We start from the raw sequence: 18,920 nt of genomic DNA on the forward strand, positions 1-18,920 counted from the left end.
GAAATGAAGGCTTATATCGAATTGCTAGCTTATGACGTCTGACATGTTTGGACCTCTGCACATTACCGCATACAGACTGGAAATGCCCGGTCATTCATACGTGTTACTTGTAGTAGGAATACAAGTTACGAAAAAACCGATACCAAAAGTCATATTTTTCATCGTAATGGCTACTGCGATTGTGAGGGTCGCGGGTGGTGCGTCCAATGAGTGTGACATATATTGACGCCTTATTCAAGCCTATCACTCTTCATCCCCGTTCTTAAAGTCTTCACTGACATCTTTATATATATCAAACCTTCTCTGGGTCTGAATCGGTATTCCTTTTCTCGTCTCTTCAATCTTCTCTCCGTTCAGCTCAGCATAAACAATTTCTTCTTGCTCGGCAGCCTCAACAAGCACTTGTGCCATTGGATCGACGACCAAGCTATGTCCCCAGGCATGATAACTAGCAGTTTCATCTCTCGAGGGGCTGCACAAGGCTACATAAATCTGATTGTCCATAGCTCTTGCTTGTCCTTGTAATCTCCAATGAAGAGGACCTGTTGTAGTATTGAACGCGCCAGGATAAATCAAGGCAAAACATCCCTTTCGGGCCGCAATCATAGCTAACTCTGGAAATCGGACGTCATAGCAAATCGCCACTGCTATCTTACCGTATTCTGGCAGATCAATCATAGTAATATGATTGCCTGGGGAAAGGACCTCCGATTCCCTGAATGTAATCTTTCCGGGTATATCGATGTCAAACAGATGAACTTTTCGATGGGTAGCCAATAATTCACCAGATGGAGAAAATGTCAACGAAGTATTGTAATGATTTTTGGTAGCGGGTGAGTATTCTGGAATGCTACCGCCTACCAGGTAAGTCTCCGTCTCCGCGGCCATGGCGCTGAGGGCGTGAAATGAGGGCGATTGCTCAGAGGTGGGGGGAGAGGGTAGGAGAGTTTCCGCATATTTGGGGAAGTATTGAGTACCATAGGGAGAGTTGAAACATTCGGGGAGTACAATGATTTTTGCACCGGCCGATGCGGCTTCACGGACCTTTTCGCGGGCGTGCACTAGATTATGAGATTTGTCCGCCCCTGTTGTGGTTTGTTAGCCTCCTGTGGTGTATCATGATGAAGCTCTTGATAGTTCCCAGAAAGACGAACCACTAGCCAGTTGTATCAGGGCGATTTTGACCGGTTTCTTGAGTAACTGAGACATGTTGCGGCGTGTGGCCTGTCTTGAGAATGAAATCGATCGTGCGGTAAACTTGGGCAGAAATTGTAGTGTAGCCTTAAGCATCATACCACGGATACGTATTTGCTATATTGATGCCTCGAAGCTACAAGATCTGTTGAAGCTCAAAGTGGGCTCCCCTCGCTTGAATGACAAATACCGGCTAAGGGACGTGCACCAGCAACTTCCGATGTCTCACGACTTATTTGAAGCACTGTATCTGAATTCAGGGGAGTGACACCTACAAACAAGGTATGTGCAATTTACAAGGTGAAGATCGATCGGATATTAGATTATATTACTGGCAGTGATATGGACTTTGGTTTTTATGGATCATTAATTTTTCATAAGCGGTCTCAAATCCTGAAGAGAGAAAACAAGGTTTTTGTGTCATCATTCATTTATTTTTCGTTTTTGGCTACGGCATCTCCTGGCTGGAGTTATGAAGTGAAGCCTCCAGATACAACGATCTGGAATAGCCAGTAGCTAGCTACGAGCAGGGCACTTCCATACATATCTATGCTTTATGCCCAAAGTTGTGTATTTACAACGCAACTAAAATTAAGTGGAATCAACACCCTACTTCAATGCAGCACGGGCGAAAGTTGGCAAGACAAAGCTTGCTTCGTGGATAGCAGCGTTGTAGTAGCGGCACAACTTCTCCTCCTCTTCTGGGGACCATTTGCGGACAGGCTTGCTGAGATCGCGATCGGCGTCCTTACAGCATACCATGAATCCAATTTGGCCAGATGGGTATGTAGGAATGGTGGTATAGGCGTATTCGACGTTGGGGAATACTTCTTTGCAGTCCTTCTTGAGCTTAGTGATCAATGGGAGGTGGAGCCATTGGTTCTCGGCTATGAGAAACGGAGCGTTAGCATTCATGCCCCGTGAAAGGGAAATTCAGAGGGGGTATATATATAGGATGATAAGGAAAAAGCGAATGTCATTTGCCCACCGCTACTACACACAGCACTAGAAGTGTAAGCATAGAAAAATGAAACATACAACCTTGTGTGGTAATGACGCCACCCTCCTTAAGAGCACCAAATAGCAACTCAAAGTATGGCTTCTGGAACAAACTTTCGGCAGGTCCCTCTGGGTCGGAAGAATCGGTGATGATAACATCAAATTCGTTCTTGTAATCGTCCAGGAATTTGAATCCGTCACCGATGTGAGTCTTGACCTTGGGGTGTTGATAGCTGATAGCCATTCCAGGAAGGTATTTCTTGGAAAGACGGATGACGGCCTGTTACACAATGTCAGTATAAAAAGTAAGTCATGAATTTTAGATATCTGCTACCAACCTCATCAATGTCGCAGAGGATTGCTTCCTCTACACAATCGTGTTTGACCACCTCACGCAAGACACCTCCATCCCCTCCACCAATGACCAAGACCTTCTTTGGGTTGGGGTGGGAGTTCATAGCCAAGTGGGTGATCATCTCCTGGTATGAGAATTCATCGCGCTCAGTGCATTGAATGACATTGTCGAGGACCAAGACGGTGCCATAATCAGTGGACTCGAAAATTAAAACATCTTGAAATTTGCTCTTCTCGTGGTGAAGGACGTTCTTAACCTTGAGGGTCATTGCCTGGCCAGGCCACATCTCGGAAATTTCGCGGAACCAGCCATCTGTCAATCACCTAATCAGCTTCGGATACTTTTTTGCATATTGTCGGATGTAGCACGTTCCCGCAGATGCTGTATTGGCCCAACTCCAGATGCACGCCGAAAGGCGTAGAAATCATTCAGGCAATGGCATTGAACCCTGACCGCAACATACATGTCACCCCAGGGAATGTCTTACTTGAAAACAATATTCGATTATGTTCGCGTAGCACACAACGCAGTGATGTAGAGCAGAAGAAGAAAAGAAGATTACTCGGACATACCCTTGATAGTGGGGTGGGTGATCTCTGACATCTTTACGATAGATTTGGAAAAGAATCGGTTTGGAAGGTTGTATCGTGGAGAGCAAATGAGGGTTCTGGAAAAACGAATACGGAATATGTTGAGGGGAGAGAAAGATAAACTCGTTCCTTGATGGAGGTTTGGAGTGAGACTGATTGAGGTTGGGTATCTAGTGTAAAACGCGCAAGGAAGATTGCAGGTACAAGTGGTTCTTGCAATAACAAGCGAAATAAAAAGAGAAGTGGAAATGGTAGAAGTTTGCCAAAAAAAAAAAAAAAAAAAAGACCAACAAAAAACGACCTTGGTTCCCTGGTGTCAAGAATACCCTGAAGAGTTTTTTTTTTTTTTGATATGACTGCTGCTCCCAAGCACTTTCCTACCCCACCTTACACCTTATTTGATATGAGACCCACAAAGCTACTGTGATTGGTTAGTTTTCACAATTCTCGAAGATTTCCCCAAAGGGAGTTAATTTTTTGATATTTATCTGATGTTACGGGACAAATTGGAAGCTGTTCACTCAATAAATATATACTAGCTCTAATAATTGTTCAAGGGTCAAAATGATGACTTTTTCCTCACCACCTTGATCAAATGTTGATTATACTCTGTACATAGTAGGTACTCACAGCCTGCCCGGTATATATTATTTATTAGCTTGAGGGGTATTATCAATCTCAAGATGATCCTTAAAATCTCACTGATGAGAGTGGGGCGAAAATTGAAAGGTAGAAATGTACGGAATCGAAAAAAAAGCCAAAAGAAATAAGCATCATTGGGGAAATACCGGTAGGTAGAAAAGTATGTGCCACCTGGATGTGGGATGATCCTTGTTATTGGAATGAGTGCACTTGGTCAAATCGGATTTACTGATTTACTAGAGAAAAGGACGAATCAAGTTGTCCAACCGGATTACTTGTAAGTTAAGTTGTTAGGTTGCCTACGGAGCCCTTGCTTATTTGTTTGGCCTTGAGAGATTTCCGTCGATAATAAATGGTTCGTTTCAGGTGTATCTAGAAGAGGGGAACTTGCTGGACGGGTCCGTAGCTGCTGCATTATTTCTGCATGGCATACTAGGGTAGACACTCTAACTTACGGCTCGCTCAGTACCGGAGTAGAATTACCCTTCTATCTAAAGCAGTCAGGTTCAAATCTACGGCCCGCAATATAGTATGTACTTTAAACTGTGTGTGTCCCATGTGTGCCCTGTATGACGAATATGAGATTACCCCGAGGTTGGCTTCTCTCTTAAAATGTTACACTTATGACAAAGTTCAATGCTTACCTAGTATTTATATTTGTGATAGAATTACTGGCAGACGAAGCTTCCTTGTACATTCCTACTTCTTCTATAGGTTAGGATACCTACTCCCTTTTGAACCTCGTGCTGTGGATGGTGATGCACCTATTTTCTCACCACGCCGACCATGATTTCCTTCTTCTCTCTGTCTGTCAACTACTGCAGCTGGGCCAGGTAAGATTCATCCTTGTGTTTACTGCGGTAGGTAGTATTAATGGGGCTGCGCCATCCAGCCATTTTCCCACCCATCCTGCTTGCCACCCCTGAATCACCGACCTTTAATCCATATATAAATACATTTGCGATTACTCTGTGCATACTTGAGAGTACCACAACTCCCGTATGCACGAAGAAAAGATACTACAAGAAAACACGTTGTTCAGAGTACCTTGGATTTCTCTCCATGGTGGTTACACTACATATACCGATATCTCCATGGAACATTTCAAATCAGTGACTGGTTGTAACACTGCCCCTCTAACCCTTAATCCTGGAGACATATTTATCATTCGTACAGGTTCAATGTCCATTCGTCCGTTCTAGTCATCTTTCCAGCTTTTCACCATTTTCATCTTTCCATCTTTCCATTTTTCCATTTTTTAAACAGACCACCAAACATTTATATCAATTATCCACATCTTACGCCGTGTTCACTGGTTGCCGACACCAAGGTGTGGACCTCTTGGTGCCCCTTTCTCCTCATATGAACCAAAGTTTAGGGAGTCGGAACTGATTTGACAGCGTCCCAATCTACATTTCCACGTTGCTTCCCTGTACATGCCTTAGTTTACATGCATCTATGCCATATGGAGTACCATTTCCATGTGGTTATACTCCAAGCCTTGATACCCTTGGCATCCCTGTGTGAAGATTTTGAGACCTTACGTACTAAAACGGCCGTCTGAGGTTACAATGACAATGATGGTGTTGCTCATATCGTCAGCATCTACCACACACCTTGGGTGCATACTGTGCATTTTTTAGATTCTACGTCCTTGAGATACACGATGCGATACCACCTACCACACGGAATAGAGGACAAGTTGCTTAGATGCTTGAACATGCTTGGATGCACATGATGGAAAAGGTCGCGGAAGCCGATCAAACAGTATCAATGATTCATTATCAATATTGAAACTAAAATAGAAGGGCACCATCGCGTGCGAATAAATGGAGAATCTATTGAGTAAATAAGCAAGCATTCATATTGATATCTCAAACCTCATCCCAATGTTGCATATCATCTTTCCTTTCCTCTACCTTTGAATACATATAATTCATATTGGGATTAGAGATACAACGGAGTATCTACCTAAGTACCTACAGGCGACTACCTACACTTGTAGAGTACATCTGGGACAAACCCGTAAATATTATTCATCTTTGTTTCTGTCTCTTTTTCTCTCTTTTCCTCTCTTTATGCTTCCCGTACGCCAGCGTCAGTGCGTGCACCTACCTAGCAAGCCAATCTGTTTTTCATGCCCATTAGAGGATAGCAGACGATAGCAACCTTACCCTGAGGGTCCTTCAACAACTTCGGCATCAAAAAATTGAGGATCAAATCCTCTCTCGCTTTTCCCCTTCACTCCCTTCCCTTCCTGCACTTCCATTTCCTCTTCCTTCTTCAAAATCCATTCGCCCCACGCACTCCATCCATCCATCGCCAAACGGTCAAGCACCCACCACAACGAGTACATACTACATACTGATATATTGCGACGAATCCAATCGAAACGTAAGAGAATAATCCGGTCACAGTTACGGTTACAATTCTGTTTATTAAGCAGACTCACCTTCAAGGCATTTTTTTATTTTTTATTATTTTTTAATTCACTCAATATACCAAAAATAACTCGGGATAATATTTAGGAGGAGAGAGATATTGTGAGATATTGTAGTCTTACTACAATACTACTGGGTACTAGATAGTCAGTCTTACTACATACAGTACTGCCTATTCGGAAGAAATATTACGATTCAAATCAAAGACCGGAACATCCAACCATCAACCTCAGAATCAAAATCAAATCTTAGTCAAAAACCGTCATCAATTCTGCAAAACCTCAGAAGAAAACCATCGTCAATTCAAAAGAGTTAGTTAGTTACCTACTAGGTATTTATTTTATCTTATTTCAAACTCCGAATCCGTCAGCACTGATTACTTCTGCCGGCCTACCTAAATTAAAGTTGCCTCTACTCACTCACTCCCTCCCTAGTAGGTACTCCGTACTTTTCGATCCTCTTAAATCCCTAGTTCCCCGAGCGAGTCCAGATCCGTCGCCCATTTTGGTCTGCATATCTACCCACTAGACGACCTTCCCATCAAAGCCGCCCGCCGTCTTATCAACAGCGACCATCCCCGAATAATTTTAAAATTTGTCAACCCAGAGCGAAATCTCTCGTCTGTTGAAGAAAGAAACGCTCCCAAAGTCCCAGTTCCTTGGAAGCTTTCTATCTGACACTACTATTTGACACTACCGTACGCCGTACTTGAGTGGTTCTTCAACAACGATAAACAACAACACCATACTACCCAGTAACCAAATCAAATTATACAGGTACCTGCCCTTGCTTCAAGGTTATTCTTGGCTCACCTACCCTACCCTCACTCACTCACTCACCACCTCCCACTGCTATCAAACGACATATCTAATTCTCGTTAAACGTTATCATATTTTACCTACCTATCCTAGGTAATAATCTCAAATACATACTTTCATACCCCAGATCCTTAAACTCTTCTTCAATTACACCACACCATCGCCTTTGGCGATTAGAAAACATCATTCAAAATTGCTCCTCCAGTTTGGCCCTTTATGATGTGTTTCGGCAGCAGGGAGGATGTCGAGGCTAAGAGGTCTAAAGAGATAGACGCTCTTATCCACAAAGATGAGAAGATTATGCAACGGCAAGTCAAGTTGTTACTATTGGGTAAGTTGGTTGTCGCATCCTCCACAACTCGGTAGAACCACAATCAAATCAGAGCATTCGAACTCTTTCGAGCCTCACGATCTAAAGATGAGAATGATGCATGCTAATTATTACTATCGGCAGGTGCTGGAGAGTCTGGGAAATCAACTATTCTGAAGCAGATGAGAATTATTTACACTAAAGAAGGTTTTTCGAAAAACGAAAAGGAAGAATGGCGCATTATCATCTTTCACAACATCTTAGATGGATTGAGAATGACAGTAGAGGCGATGACTGATTTCAACATTCCTTTCGAGGACGAAAATACCAGTGTAGGTTTATGCGCCAACCCACTTTCATGTTTAACTATTAAAAAAACAATGGCTAATTTCATTCGTAGCAATATGTCCCTATGATCACAGAAGAAAAGGACCTTCGACCACTCGAACCAATCCCTTTCGAATATCTTAAAGCATTCAAAGATATGTGGGCGGATCCAGGTATACAAAAGGCCGTCGACAGAGGGAATGAGTTTGCTCTACACGATAATTTGGGCTAGTAAGTGTCCCTACAGCTCTGCGAAATCTACATTTCTAACTTATGTTCCCAGTTTCTTCGAGGATTTAGACCGTCTCTTCAGCAAGGAGTTCGTCCCAACGGATCAAGATGTCCTTCGTGCGAGATTAAGAACCACAGGTATAACCGAAACAAACTTCGATCTCGGATCCTTGCAATACAGAATGTTCGATGTTGGAGGACAAAGATCGGAACGAAAGAAATGGATACATTGCTTTGAGAATGTCAACGCATTACTATTTCTGGTTGCTATCAGTGGTTACGATCAATGTCTAGCTGAAGACAAGGATGGAGTAAGTCACATATCAGCTCCGCTGATCAATTTACGCCAGTAGCGACTAACACTATTCCAGAATCAAATGCAGGAAGCTTTAATGCTTTGGGAGTCAATTGCCAACTCTCATTGGTTCAAACACTCTGCATTGATCCTCTTCTTGAACAAGATTGACTTGTTTAAAGCCAAGCTTAGTCACAGTCCAATCACCAAGTTCGGCTTCTCCGATTTCCAAGGAGATACTACAAGCTGGCAACAGACGTCGAAATATTTCATGGACAAATTTGTTGCCTTGAACCGAAGCCCTGGACGTGAAGTTTATGGCCACTTTACAAACGCTACCGATACCGATCTCCTCAAGGTCACTATGAGTTCCGTGCAGGACATGATCATACAGAGAAATCTTCAAAAGTTGATCCTTTGATAATGAACCTCTGTCTGTTCGGAGCCAAGCCTTTAAGATTCCCCCTTCCAGCACAAGCACGACCCTCCCCCATCTGAGCAGCACAGAACCCCGTTATATAAATATGACCATTCGCTGCGGTGGTTATCATTTTCATCTTGAAAATATCGCATCGCATTCGCTTTTGGTCTTCATACAAAACGTCCCAGCGACGTTGGTCAAAAGTTCCATCTTACACCATATACGGAGCAAAATTTCTCTTCACCAAAATACCCACACTTCTTTTCACGTGTTTTATTCCTTTCTTTTTTAATTTAATTTCTTTTCATTTGGAGCAGAAGAGAGATTTTCCGACCATTTTCGAATATCAAACGGTTTGTATAATAAATTAACAAACCTAAATTTCTTCGCTGTTCACACACAATTTCTCTGTTGATCAGATAATCGGCGGCGTGCCATTCTACTTATACTTCTCACTTGAGGATGCACAGTACATACAACTCGCAGCTTGGCTTTTGTGTAATTTGGGATGAGTGATGGTGAAGGGAGTTTCAATTGCATGGTAGGGAGGGAATCAGAATGAAGGTTTCGATCTTTTAATTTAAGGATGGATATTTGATTGATTGGAATGAATAAAATGAATTTAGGGATGGGATCTCTTTCTGGGTGTTTCATGCTGTTAATGGATTGGTTACTCTTTCTCTAGTGGTCATTAGCCTCTTTATAGATTTTTGAGGAAGGCAGAGAGAATGGGTGATGGGGGGGAGTGAAAGGGTATGGAGCATGTGTCCAACTACACATTAAAGGAAACGATATGGAGTAGTGGTTGTGAAAAAATAGTAGTGAGCAGCGGTTAGCGGTGGTGGAGGATTAAAAATATGATTTGGAGCGAGCGATTGATTGATTAATAGAGAAATGAAATATATACCATTTCAACTTGTGTCTAGGTAGTTCATGATAGCATCTCTCTTCCCCCAGCCACCTCCTCTTTGGATTCTCTTTTTGGATTCTACCTCTCCCTCTCTCTCTCACACACTCTCTCTATCTCTCTGGATTCTATCTCATCCACTTTATAATTTATCTTAACCTAATATAATCTAACATAACCTAACATAATCTAATCATCTATTATTATACGAAACAAAATAGAACTTCCAGCTAGATAGATAAATAGATCCCCTTGCAAATTTTATAAGTTGTTTGGGAAACTAGGGATTTAGGGGACTGGGGTATGGGATGTGGGATGTGGGATATGGGATGGATTTAGGATTTGTGTGTATAGTAGGTATTTAAATGTATTTTAAATATACTTTAAATGTACTTTAAATGTACTTGTATATATAAGGGGTTGTTTTGATGTGGTTGGGGGGTGAGAGTGAGAGAGAGGGAGTAGGAGTGGGAGTATGAGAGATGGAGGAGATGTGGTTGGTGGATATGGGGGTGGATATAGGGTGTGGAGGGGGAGAGGAGGGGGGAATAGTGTGAGGGGAGAGTATAAGAGGATAGTTTAAAATAATAATATAATAAGCTAATATAAGGGGATTAAGAAAATAGGTTATGAGAGTGGAGAGGGAAAAAAGTCGAAGGAAAGACTATATAATACTAAATTTCTATCTGTATCAATAGTATAGTATAGATTTATAATTGAATCATCTAAATATTGATTAACTCGAATTTGATATTAATGAATATTAATCGTGCTGATATAGGGGCTTAAAAATAATAAGAGGAGACTCGAGATAATATATAGAATTTCCGGGGTGAGGAAATAGAATAATGTCACGATTCATTAATTCACGTGACCTCGAGGACCTTTTGGACCTTAGGGTCCCAAGGGTCCTCAAAAGATGATATAGGGTATATAAACATTCATTTAGTCTCGTGGTTAAGGAGCTTCGTGCTCAACTTAGTTATCAACTAGTTACCTACATTCTACTTGATCTAGTAACGACTTCACTTCCAAGTGAAGACCAGTGATAAAGCCTTAACCCACAACTACCAACCAGACGAAACCTTAGGCAGCCGCTGCCTCCAGTATAGTATCGTTACAAATAAATGATTATGATATTCTAAAGATATAATAGTGGGTGCAGAAATTCCATAAGCAAGTATAATTCTGTGAAAAATCAAAACTCATCATTTTCAAATTAATATTATTCAATATCTATATAATTATAATATATTATTTAGTGAAATCTTATTATTATATAAAATAAAAACTTGAATGAATATATCTTTTATATATAAGAAATTTTCAAATCTCTAAATTTTATAATTTTTAAAAAAAGATAATATATATTTAATATAAATCTTTTTATATTTAATAACAATTAATTAATAAATTTGAGATATATATTTAAAAAATTTAGAAAATTATTTATTAATATTTTATATAGTAATTTGGATAAAAATTTCAATATTTTATATAAATTTCAATTATAATCTTATAATATTAGAAATTAAATTTATAATCTTTTTTTTTATAGAAATTACTGATATTTTATTGATTTTGCCAGTGATGAGGATTGAAAAAGTGCTTATAGAATTTTTGTATCTACTGTTGATATTCTAAAAAATAAAGAAATTATCAAAAATATTGAGATAAAGATAAGTAAGTATTACTCATTTTATTCATTGTCTAAACCCAAACACGTATCCATCATCTATAAATCCTGAAACTATAAACCACAAGCCACAAAATCAACTCAATAAAGTTTACCTACTTACCTACTCCTCACCAAAAGCAAAACCTCACATACCATCAAAAAGAGTTAATTCCCCAAACGGCCACACAATCCATCAAGCGGCTCCTTATGATTTATCCACCCAAAATTGCGTATCAGCACATGTTAAATCACCGTTCCATTCCCATCTAGATGTGTACTTTGATCCCCCTCATTGAATAATGATTCTTTAATTTTTAGTATCCCTAATATATTCTATAGGATATGATTTCATAAGTTCTCTTATATAGCCCTTTTTCCTCATCATACTTATTTTCTTATCAATATCTCGTATTCCGTTTCCGAAAATACTCAAAAGGGCCATTAGGGCGAAAGAGTGGAGCACTGAGAATTCCTACTATTTCTTGTTTTCCTTTTCCTTCTTCTTTTTCTTTTTCTTTTCCCCCTTTGCTTACTTTCTCTCCCCTTCCTCCTGTTTCTGTATCTCTCTCGCTCATCTTAAGATATCCAAGTATTTGTTTCGTAATTCCTTGATTTCGGTATTGACGATGTAAGCATAATTGGGTTATCCATAGCATATTCTGACCCTGGTGTTTTCAGCGCGTAGCGAAGAGGTGGCCGATGGTTGTGGAGGAAGAGGAAGAGGATGAGAGGAGACGAATATGAATGTGTGTGTAGGTTGTTTAATGAGGGGGGGAGGAGTTGAGAGCGGAGCTTTCGGGGGGGTGGGTGATTTTTATGTGGGTTCCTGGGTTTTAGAGTTAGGATTGGGGGATGTGGGATGAGAGATGAAGGTTGTGGGATGAGGGGGTCGAGATGAGAGTTTGAATGGTTAAACGTCAGAAATCCAAATGATCTAAGATCTTCAACCTATCGAGAGGATCAATCCAATCCAATGCAATCCAATCCAATCCATTTAAAAGATTAAACCGACATGTTTGAAAGATCAAATCCACCTGAAAGATCTACTCAACAATTCACTCGAAAGATTCAAAATTCAAAATTCAAATTCAAAATCCACCCCATTCCAACTAACAAACCCCCATCAAGACAAGCCAACCACCAACCAACCCAAACCCTAAACCCACTTCAATTATTCAAATTTAAATTCATCACCCGCCACCTTTCAAACTCCAAACCACAAACTTCAGACCACAAACTGCAAAATCATTCCCTCAATAAAATCACAAACCTCAAAATCTCAAAACCTCAAAACCTCAAAAAAAAAAAAGTAAAAATCACCCCACTAACCAAACTCCCCACCCATCATCATATTCTCCCTAGCCTTCAAACCCCAAACCCCATAATTTTCACCAAAAAGTTTTGCGGCCTCTCCTATTTAATTTATCGCTAAAGTGGATGTTTCTTCGAATTTTTCGATTGTGAGGATTGGTGAGGAATAAGAAGGAGTAGAAGTAGAAGAAGCAGGAGGTGGCATTTTTTGTATTTTGTGATTTGTGTGCTGGGATGGGATGTGTATATGAGCTAGTTGGTTGATATTTGAGATGAGAGGGAGGAGTCGAAGAGAAGAAGGTAATCGAAGAGAGAGAAAATAAGATTGGAAAGAGAAGAGAATAGAAGATGATTCATATATAGTACCTAGTACCTATTAGTAAAATAACCATCTAGACTATTTAGTGACGATATAAAAACTCACAAAGACTAAGACTACCTAGTAGCCAACTACCTATCTACCTGACACCACCTCAAACTTTAAAACTTTAAAATCAAGCCAGCATTAATCCCCGGTATAAATGAAAATATTAAAAATGACAAAAAAGGAATTTTAGTAATCTCACTTCGTAATAATCATTTAAATCTTCCAAATCTTCATGATCCATTGATTTGATCCACCCTATCCATCCTCCCTCCCCCCACGATCCTCTTCCCAAATCATCAATCATCCTAATCTATAACTAGGGTAGGGTAGGAACAGTAGCTCAATACCAATACCCAAAATCAACCTTCAATACCAACTTCAACGACCACACTACACTACCTATAAACAACACAATCCTTCCCATACCATACTATCTTAACCATACCAACTCACCCAACCCACTATCCTAACATAAACATACCAAACACCCTCCCCTTTTTACTCCATTGAAACCACATTATGCATATTATGCACAGCCAAATCCATCCCATCCATTCATTTGTAAAATCTTACAACACAAACTAAAACTAAAGAAGAAAAGAAGCAAACTTGCTATCCTGTTATCCTACTATGCTATTTACTATATTACGCTTCTATTCAGTGTACCAAAAAATCAAAGAATCCGCATAAAAAAAAGAAGGCAAAAGTAAAATAAAATAGAATAAAAACATGACAAAAGGCGCTTATCATCATTCATTCATTCATTCATTCATTCAATGTTCCATTTCTCCCTCTATTCATTTCCCCACCCATCCCATCTCGCCTAATTCCGCATTTCAACCTTCAATGATCTAGTTGAGCAGGAAGGGGACCCAATGTGGTTATGGATTCTTTCACCACAATACATATCAATCAATAATTGCATTGATGAATACAGGTAAAACTACCTCGCACTTCCCTCGGGTAAAATCCTACTTAAACTCCTCAGTACCTCCACCATTGGCACATCCCTCGTCCCTACTAATTCCCTCTCCCTTCTCTCCCTTTCATCCAGCCTCACTGCACTTAACGCCAATATCTTATCTGCCACTCTTCCTACTGTTTCCCCATATCTTTCAATTTTATGAATTCCGTCTACAAAGCGATCCACTTTTCCTTCAATTTCTTGATGGATGGTTTTTAATCTTTCCGAGACATTTTCGCGTAAAGATAAAGATGGTGAGGAGTTTATTAGAGAGAGAATGTCAGATTGTTCGGGGTCGAGAAGTGTAGCATCTATTTGAGAAGGTGAGAGGGGATTTGTATCTGCATCTGTATTGGGAAAGAGTGGTGGAAGTGGCGCTGGAGGCTTTTTGAAGGATATCCATTGCGCTTTTTCTATTTCTAGTCTGGGATTTGTTAGCGCAACGTTTAAGTTTTAGATAGATAGAATCATACTGTTTTACTCGAGCTTCTAACGCTTGTATGTTTTCTTCAGCCTCGATGTTTTTAGGATTGGGCTTTTTGACCACTTTCGTTATCCTGGTTGGCTGTTTTTCTTCCCGATCGAACCAGTTCGAAAAGGTAGAATTGGTACCAAAATCTTTGAGAAGAGCTTCCGATATTGCCCTCGCTGTACTTAATTAGTCCTTTCTCCAGACTTCCCATGTGACTAAAGTACTCACCTGCCAATTTCGCACCACTATCCGGATCGCCATGCGCGGGTTTTTCCGGTAAAGCTCTTTCGCCCGTCCATGTCAAAAGTTGTTTCATCCTCCTCGGTTCAGGTAACCCATCCTCAATATGCTTATAAAATTGCGAGGTCTCGACCTCTTTATGGGGTATCGCACTGTACCCACTATCAATGAGTGAACTTGCCCTCCTCCCACGCATACCTAAACTACTCCTCCTCTGACCTGTCCCGGCCCTTCTTTCGTAATTCCTTATTTCGATTCATGATGGTGTATCGCTAAATGGTAGGGCGATGACCGTAGAATGCGTATTATTAAGGGCTTCTATAGTCGACCTAGTTGATTCCTCTGGTACTGGTGCACCATCGATCCATGTCGGATACTGTTAATCATGATCCCCTGCTTCCCATTCGACGAGTATTTTCGGTTTCCATTCTGAAATTTTTCGGTCGATAAACGCGTACTTTTCCTAGTCCCTCGTTTCGGTTCGACTTCACTCCTGGGTTTCTGCACCTTCTCTACCCTCGATTCTTTCGGCGTAGATAAGTTGGTTTTCGGTGCACCTCTCGTTTTCTTAACAGGCGGCGATGACGCCGATGTAACACCATGGGTTTCGCGCTCATGAACTACCTTCTTAGTCCTCCTAGGTACCGTCGTTGTTACAGGCTGTACTGCCTCCGGTATTGGATCCGGTACGGATGCCGTGGTCTTGGCCTTTTTTGATATACGCGTGAATTGAAAATCTCCATCTTCCTCCTCATATCCTATTCTTTTTGTCAGTAACTTCTTGGCCAATGCGCAAAAAATTCCTCCTTCCTTCATTCCCCCCGCCTATCATCACATATCCAAACAGTAAGAAATATCGAAACCCACCAGCTAATCGTTTACTCCTTCTTCTTCCCGCAGGTTGTTGGTTCATTCTCAACGATTCTAGGGGATTTCGAGCTCGTACAAGGGTAGTCATTGATGTTTAGCAGCGCATCTGCTTTCTTGGATTTCTCGTTGTCGGGGCGATAGTTGCTTTGAAACTGGTGAATTAGGTATATTTCGCGCGATTATTTCGTGTGTCTTCGCGTCAATCGATAGATGTCGGTATTCGAGGTTAGATAAATCTAGGTGCAATTCGTGGGGATCGTGGGTTGCTGGGTATGAACGGTTGATTATTGTAGCTGGTAATGTAATGGGGATTCAATGTTTACATTTCGCTAGCGCCGGAACAAATAAATCATGTGATGTGACCAATGCCGAGAGATCATAGGATTTCTCTTTTGGATGTGTTTAAATTTGTATGAACTTATTCTCAATCTATGACTATAGAAGTTAAAATACTATAAATTTTACCATCCATCCCCACAAAAAGGAAAGAGTCTAATCAAATAGTCTCTTTCCTTACAAGAACAAAATATACTATCAAACTCTCTTCCAAGCCTCTTACAAATTACCATATATCCATACTCAAACCACAATTTCCGTTCTTCACACACAAAGATCTAGAGTTCGTACAAAGTAATTATTGCAACCTTTCCCCTTCTTATTCGAACCCTCCAAATCCAAATCCGAGGTCGATGATCCCAATAAATGCACAGGGAGAAAAGCACTGGATCTTTTCCGCTAAAGGTGTATTCCATATTTTGTCAATAATTAGTACCTACTATTCAATCATCTTACCGTCACGTCACGATACTGCATAAAATCTCATGATTCTGTTATGATTTGCAAGGTAAAAGTATTTTGGATAGGCATAGATTTAAGAACTCTCTCTATGTACCTACATACAGCAAAATTCACATTGAAAGTTACGAGGACGGATAAAAACATGGCTGTAATTATCACATCTATGAGCCATCCAAAATCTATCTATATGTGTAAACGATGTCTAAAACAAAACTTAATAGAAGAGAAGAGAAGAAAATAAAGGGTTCGTTGTCCAAAGAAGTCAGATAATCTGCGATATCCCTCTCTTGCGAGAATAGATCTTCCTTTCTATCCTTTTCTTAACATGATAAATAATCTTATATCTAACCCCCTGTCTCTATCTCTAATTCATTATTGCAACGGTACTCCAAGTTTAACCGAAATATTTCCAATTGAAAGAATCCTACATCAGACGATCTAGTGCAAGTGTCCGATGATAAAGTGTTCAATTATTGCCATGAAACTGGTGAAAGGTAAGCTCATCAAGGTGCCCAGTGGGTACGTAACCAGTCCCAAAACGAAATTGGTTGAAAGTTGACTAAAGCGTTCAAATTGACCTGCGAAAAGTCGTATCTCCTCTGCTCAGTCGCTATCAACTCTTGTATCCGACTGACTCTAGCATGATCTTGGTAATAAGCTGTTTCTTGAATCTTTGCCGCTAGTGCTGGAGCTGCGATTATGGTTGTTGTGAATGGCTCTACCAATCCATAGCATTAGTTTTAGCTGACTCATCAGAAACACCGATCAATACTTACGTCCTTTGGCAGCCTCAGCATACTGCACAAGCTCCATCACGGTTTTCCGGTCACCCTGCATTCTAAACTCTGTAGGCCACATGTGTTGGTCTAAATCAAGTGCTGCTGCGATGAACCTCGCCACATCATATACCGACGTCATGGAAATTGACACAGGTTGTCCTGTATTATTATATTCCACAATTTCAGCAGCGTTGGTCTCAATATTCATTAGGAAAGAGCCTGGATATCCGAGTGCAGTTGAAGTGCTTATACCCATTGAAGCTAGACCTCCTCGGGCAAATCGTTCATATAAAACTCCACAGCAAAACACAGTATATTGCATTCGATAACGACGGTGTTGAGCCCAATGTCGAAGCCTTTCGATACTTGCAGCTCTTCCACGATCTAAGGGGTCATTTGTTGGTCGCCCTTCAGGCTTGTCTTGGTATTCTGCGGGGACGAAACGTTGGACACGGGAATGAGCGGCAGCGTCAATAAGGTTGATTTGAGGGGTCCCAGATACCGTTGAAATGACAATATCTATCCCTCGAAGATGGAAACGAAGATCATCCTGATTTTCGTAGTTGACTACAGTCACTTGGTAGCCCAGTGACTCTAGATCTGGTCGAGCCTAATGGCATGGTCAATTTCCGTTCCAAAAGCAGAGAGCTCAAGTCCGCTAACCTGTCTTGACAAAATGATAAATGGATTTACCGTCTCGTTGATGTAATGAGCGAAAATCTGGGCTAAGCCGCCAGAGCCTGCTATTGCAATACGCATGCTGCTGTTTACCTTCTCATTGTCGATTACTACCATGTTTGCGTATTTAAGAGAAAACCACAAGAGTTCAAGAGGATTTGGATTCTTCAAAGTTAATTCGAAGCAGCAAAAAATAGAAGGCCGGGCAATCCTGTAGCCACGAGGGGTAAGTAGCCATCAGGGCCGAGGAGGTCATAAATCATTTCATGAAGTGAAGAAATTTCTGGAATATAACTGGATATAATGGTGATATTTGTGGAATTTCCTAGATATTTATAATGGGTTTGATGCTTATTTGCTACAAAATTAGCACAGGATGAGAGAAGGGCGATGCAATTTGAACACTAGAATGACGCAGGTTGTAAGTTGACACACCGGGATCCTGGGCGAGTTAGCCGTCCAGGAGTGGGAGTGAAAGTTAAGTTTAGGGAGTTGATTTCAAGATCGGAAGGAATTCCCTTCCATATAATTGTTTTCAAGCCTTGTAATATAGCTCTCCAAGAAATGCGCGAGGTGAGACGCCGCAGCCCACCTATAACCAAATAACCAACAACAGCCGGGAAAGGTTGGTGACGATGACACATAAACGTAGAAACTACCTGGCAGAATCTGATATGGTGGATGGCTATAGCCAAACTTCTGGCCGCAGGCCGCGGTCGTCGCATTCAGCACGAAATACGATTTACAGTAAGATTACATCTAGAATCTACATAAAAGTTTTTTCCCAGAGATCTTGATTCCTGATCCTTATCTGCATTACTGGCCAACGATAAACCAGCAGAATGCCGGCTGTGAAAGGCCGGACGACGTAGTGCCACCCATGCTTCAGTGGTGTGGAAAACATGCTTTCCTAAGAAGCGTGGGACATCAATAATAGAGAACCGCTAGGAATGTGTGAGTGTCCAGCCGGAGTAGCAATCTGATGAAAGCCTACGGAAATTTCGATAATAGCAAGTCAGCTTGCGACAGTGAGGAGTTCATCCGGATCACGATGGATCATGATCATTGGCTCACTGAAATTCGAATGTCTCATGGGATGTCTAAACCCCAAACCGGGACGAAGCCGGTACTACCATAGGCCGTCCATGGCCACAGGAAATGAGAGATACGCAGTCATCCCATCCAATCTGCCATTAAGCATACTTATGGGCTTGCGGATGCATTTACGAGGGA

General features: G+C 41.0%; 8 protein-coding genes across 8 annotated transcripts; 1 reads left to right on the forward strand and 7 right to left on the reverse strand.

Annotated features, from left to right (window-relative positions):
* Positions 1-243: 243 nt before the first annotated feature.
* Positions 244-1,209, reverse strand: SS1G_10281 (hypothetical protein; the record flags this gene model as incomplete). Its single annotated transcript, XM_001588684.1, has 2 exons — positions 244-1,085; positions 1,155-1,209. The coding sequence occupies 2 exons, from the start codon at positions 1,207-1,209 to the stop codon at positions 244-246; spliced, it is 897 nt and encodes a 298-aa protein (XP_001588734.1).
* Positions 1,210-1,803: 594 nt separating this feature from the next.
* Positions 1,804-3,151, reverse strand: SS1G_10282 (hypothetical protein; the record flags this gene model as incomplete). Its single annotated transcript, XM_001588685.1, has 4 exons — positions 1,804-2,081; positions 2,233-2,473; positions 2,532-2,860; positions 3,121-3,151. 4 exons carry the CDS (start codon positions 3,149-3,151, stop codon positions 1,804-1,806), a joined length of 879 nt encoding a protein of 292 aa, XP_001588735.1.
* Positions 3,152-4,267: 1,116 nt separating this feature from the next.
* SS1G_10283 (predicted protein) lies at positions 4,268-4,757 on the reverse strand (the record flags this gene model as incomplete). The annotated part of the gene is made up of 3 exons (XM_001588686.1): positions 4,268-4,271; positions 4,425-4,488; positions 4,637-4,757. The coding sequence occupies 3 exons, from the start codon at positions 4,755-4,757 to the stop codon at positions 4,268-4,270; spliced, it is 189 nt and encodes a 62-aa protein (XP_001588736.1).
* Positions 4,758-5,089: 332 nt separating this feature from the next.
* SS1G_10284 (predicted protein) lies at positions 5,090-6,100 on the reverse strand (the record flags this gene model as incomplete). Its single annotated transcript, XM_001588687.1, has 4 exons — positions 5,090-5,210; positions 5,325-5,408; positions 5,804-5,854; positions 5,955-6,100. 4 exons carry the CDS (start codon positions 6,098-6,100, stop codon positions 5,090-5,092), a joined length of 402 nt encoding a protein of 133 aa, XP_001588737.1.
* A 250-nt stretch (positions 6,101-6,350) lies between these two features.
* Positions 6,351-6,724, reverse strand: SS1G_10285 (predicted protein; the record flags this gene model as incomplete). Its single annotated transcript, XM_001588688.1, has 2 exons — positions 6,351-6,360; positions 6,645-6,724. 2 exons carry the CDS (start codon positions 6,722-6,724, stop codon positions 6,351-6,353), a joined length of 90 nt encoding a protein of 29 aa, XP_001588738.1.
* A 534-nt stretch (positions 6,725-7,258) lies between these two features.
* SS1G_10286 (hypothetical protein) lies at positions 7,259-8,623 on the forward strand (the record flags this gene model as incomplete). Its single annotated transcript, XM_001588689.1, has 5 exons — positions 7,259-7,370; positions 7,494-7,681; positions 7,750-7,907; positions 7,960-8,218; positions 8,279-8,623. 5 exons carry the CDS (start codon positions 7,259-7,261, stop codon positions 8,621-8,623), a joined length of 1,062 nt encoding a protein of 353 aa, XP_001588739.1.
* Positions 8,624-13,829: 5,206 nt separating this feature from the next.
* SS1G_10287 (hypothetical protein) lies at positions 13,830-15,520 on the reverse strand (the record flags this gene model as incomplete). Its single annotated transcript, XM_001588690.1, has 5 exons — positions 13,830-14,274; positions 14,324-14,498; positions 14,551-14,781; positions 15,021-15,320; positions 15,430-15,520. The coding sequence occupies 5 exons, from the start codon at positions 15,518-15,520 to the stop codon at positions 13,830-13,832; spliced, it is 1,242 nt and encodes a 413-aa protein (XP_001588740.1).
* Positions 15,521-16,733: 1,213 nt separating this feature from the next.
* Positions 16,734-17,804, reverse strand: SS1G_10288 (hypothetical protein; the record flags this gene model as incomplete). The annotated part of the gene is made up of 3 exons (XM_001588691.1): positions 16,734-16,948; positions 17,007-17,619; positions 17,703-17,804. 3 exons carry the CDS (start codon positions 17,802-17,804, stop codon positions 16,734-16,736), a joined length of 930 nt encoding a protein of 309 aa, XP_001588741.1.
* Positions 17,805-18,920: the final 1,116 nt, after the last annotated feature.

Source organism: Sclerotinia sclerotiorum, genomic scaffold, assembly GCF_000146945.2.
Source record: "Sclerotinia sclerotiorum 1980 UF-70 scaffold_15 genomic scaffold, whole genome shotgun sequence".
In the NCBI taxonomy this organism is placed as follows: Eukaryota; Fungi; Ascomycota; class Leotiomycetes; order Helotiales; family Sclerotiniaceae; genus Sclerotinia; species Sclerotinia sclerotiorum.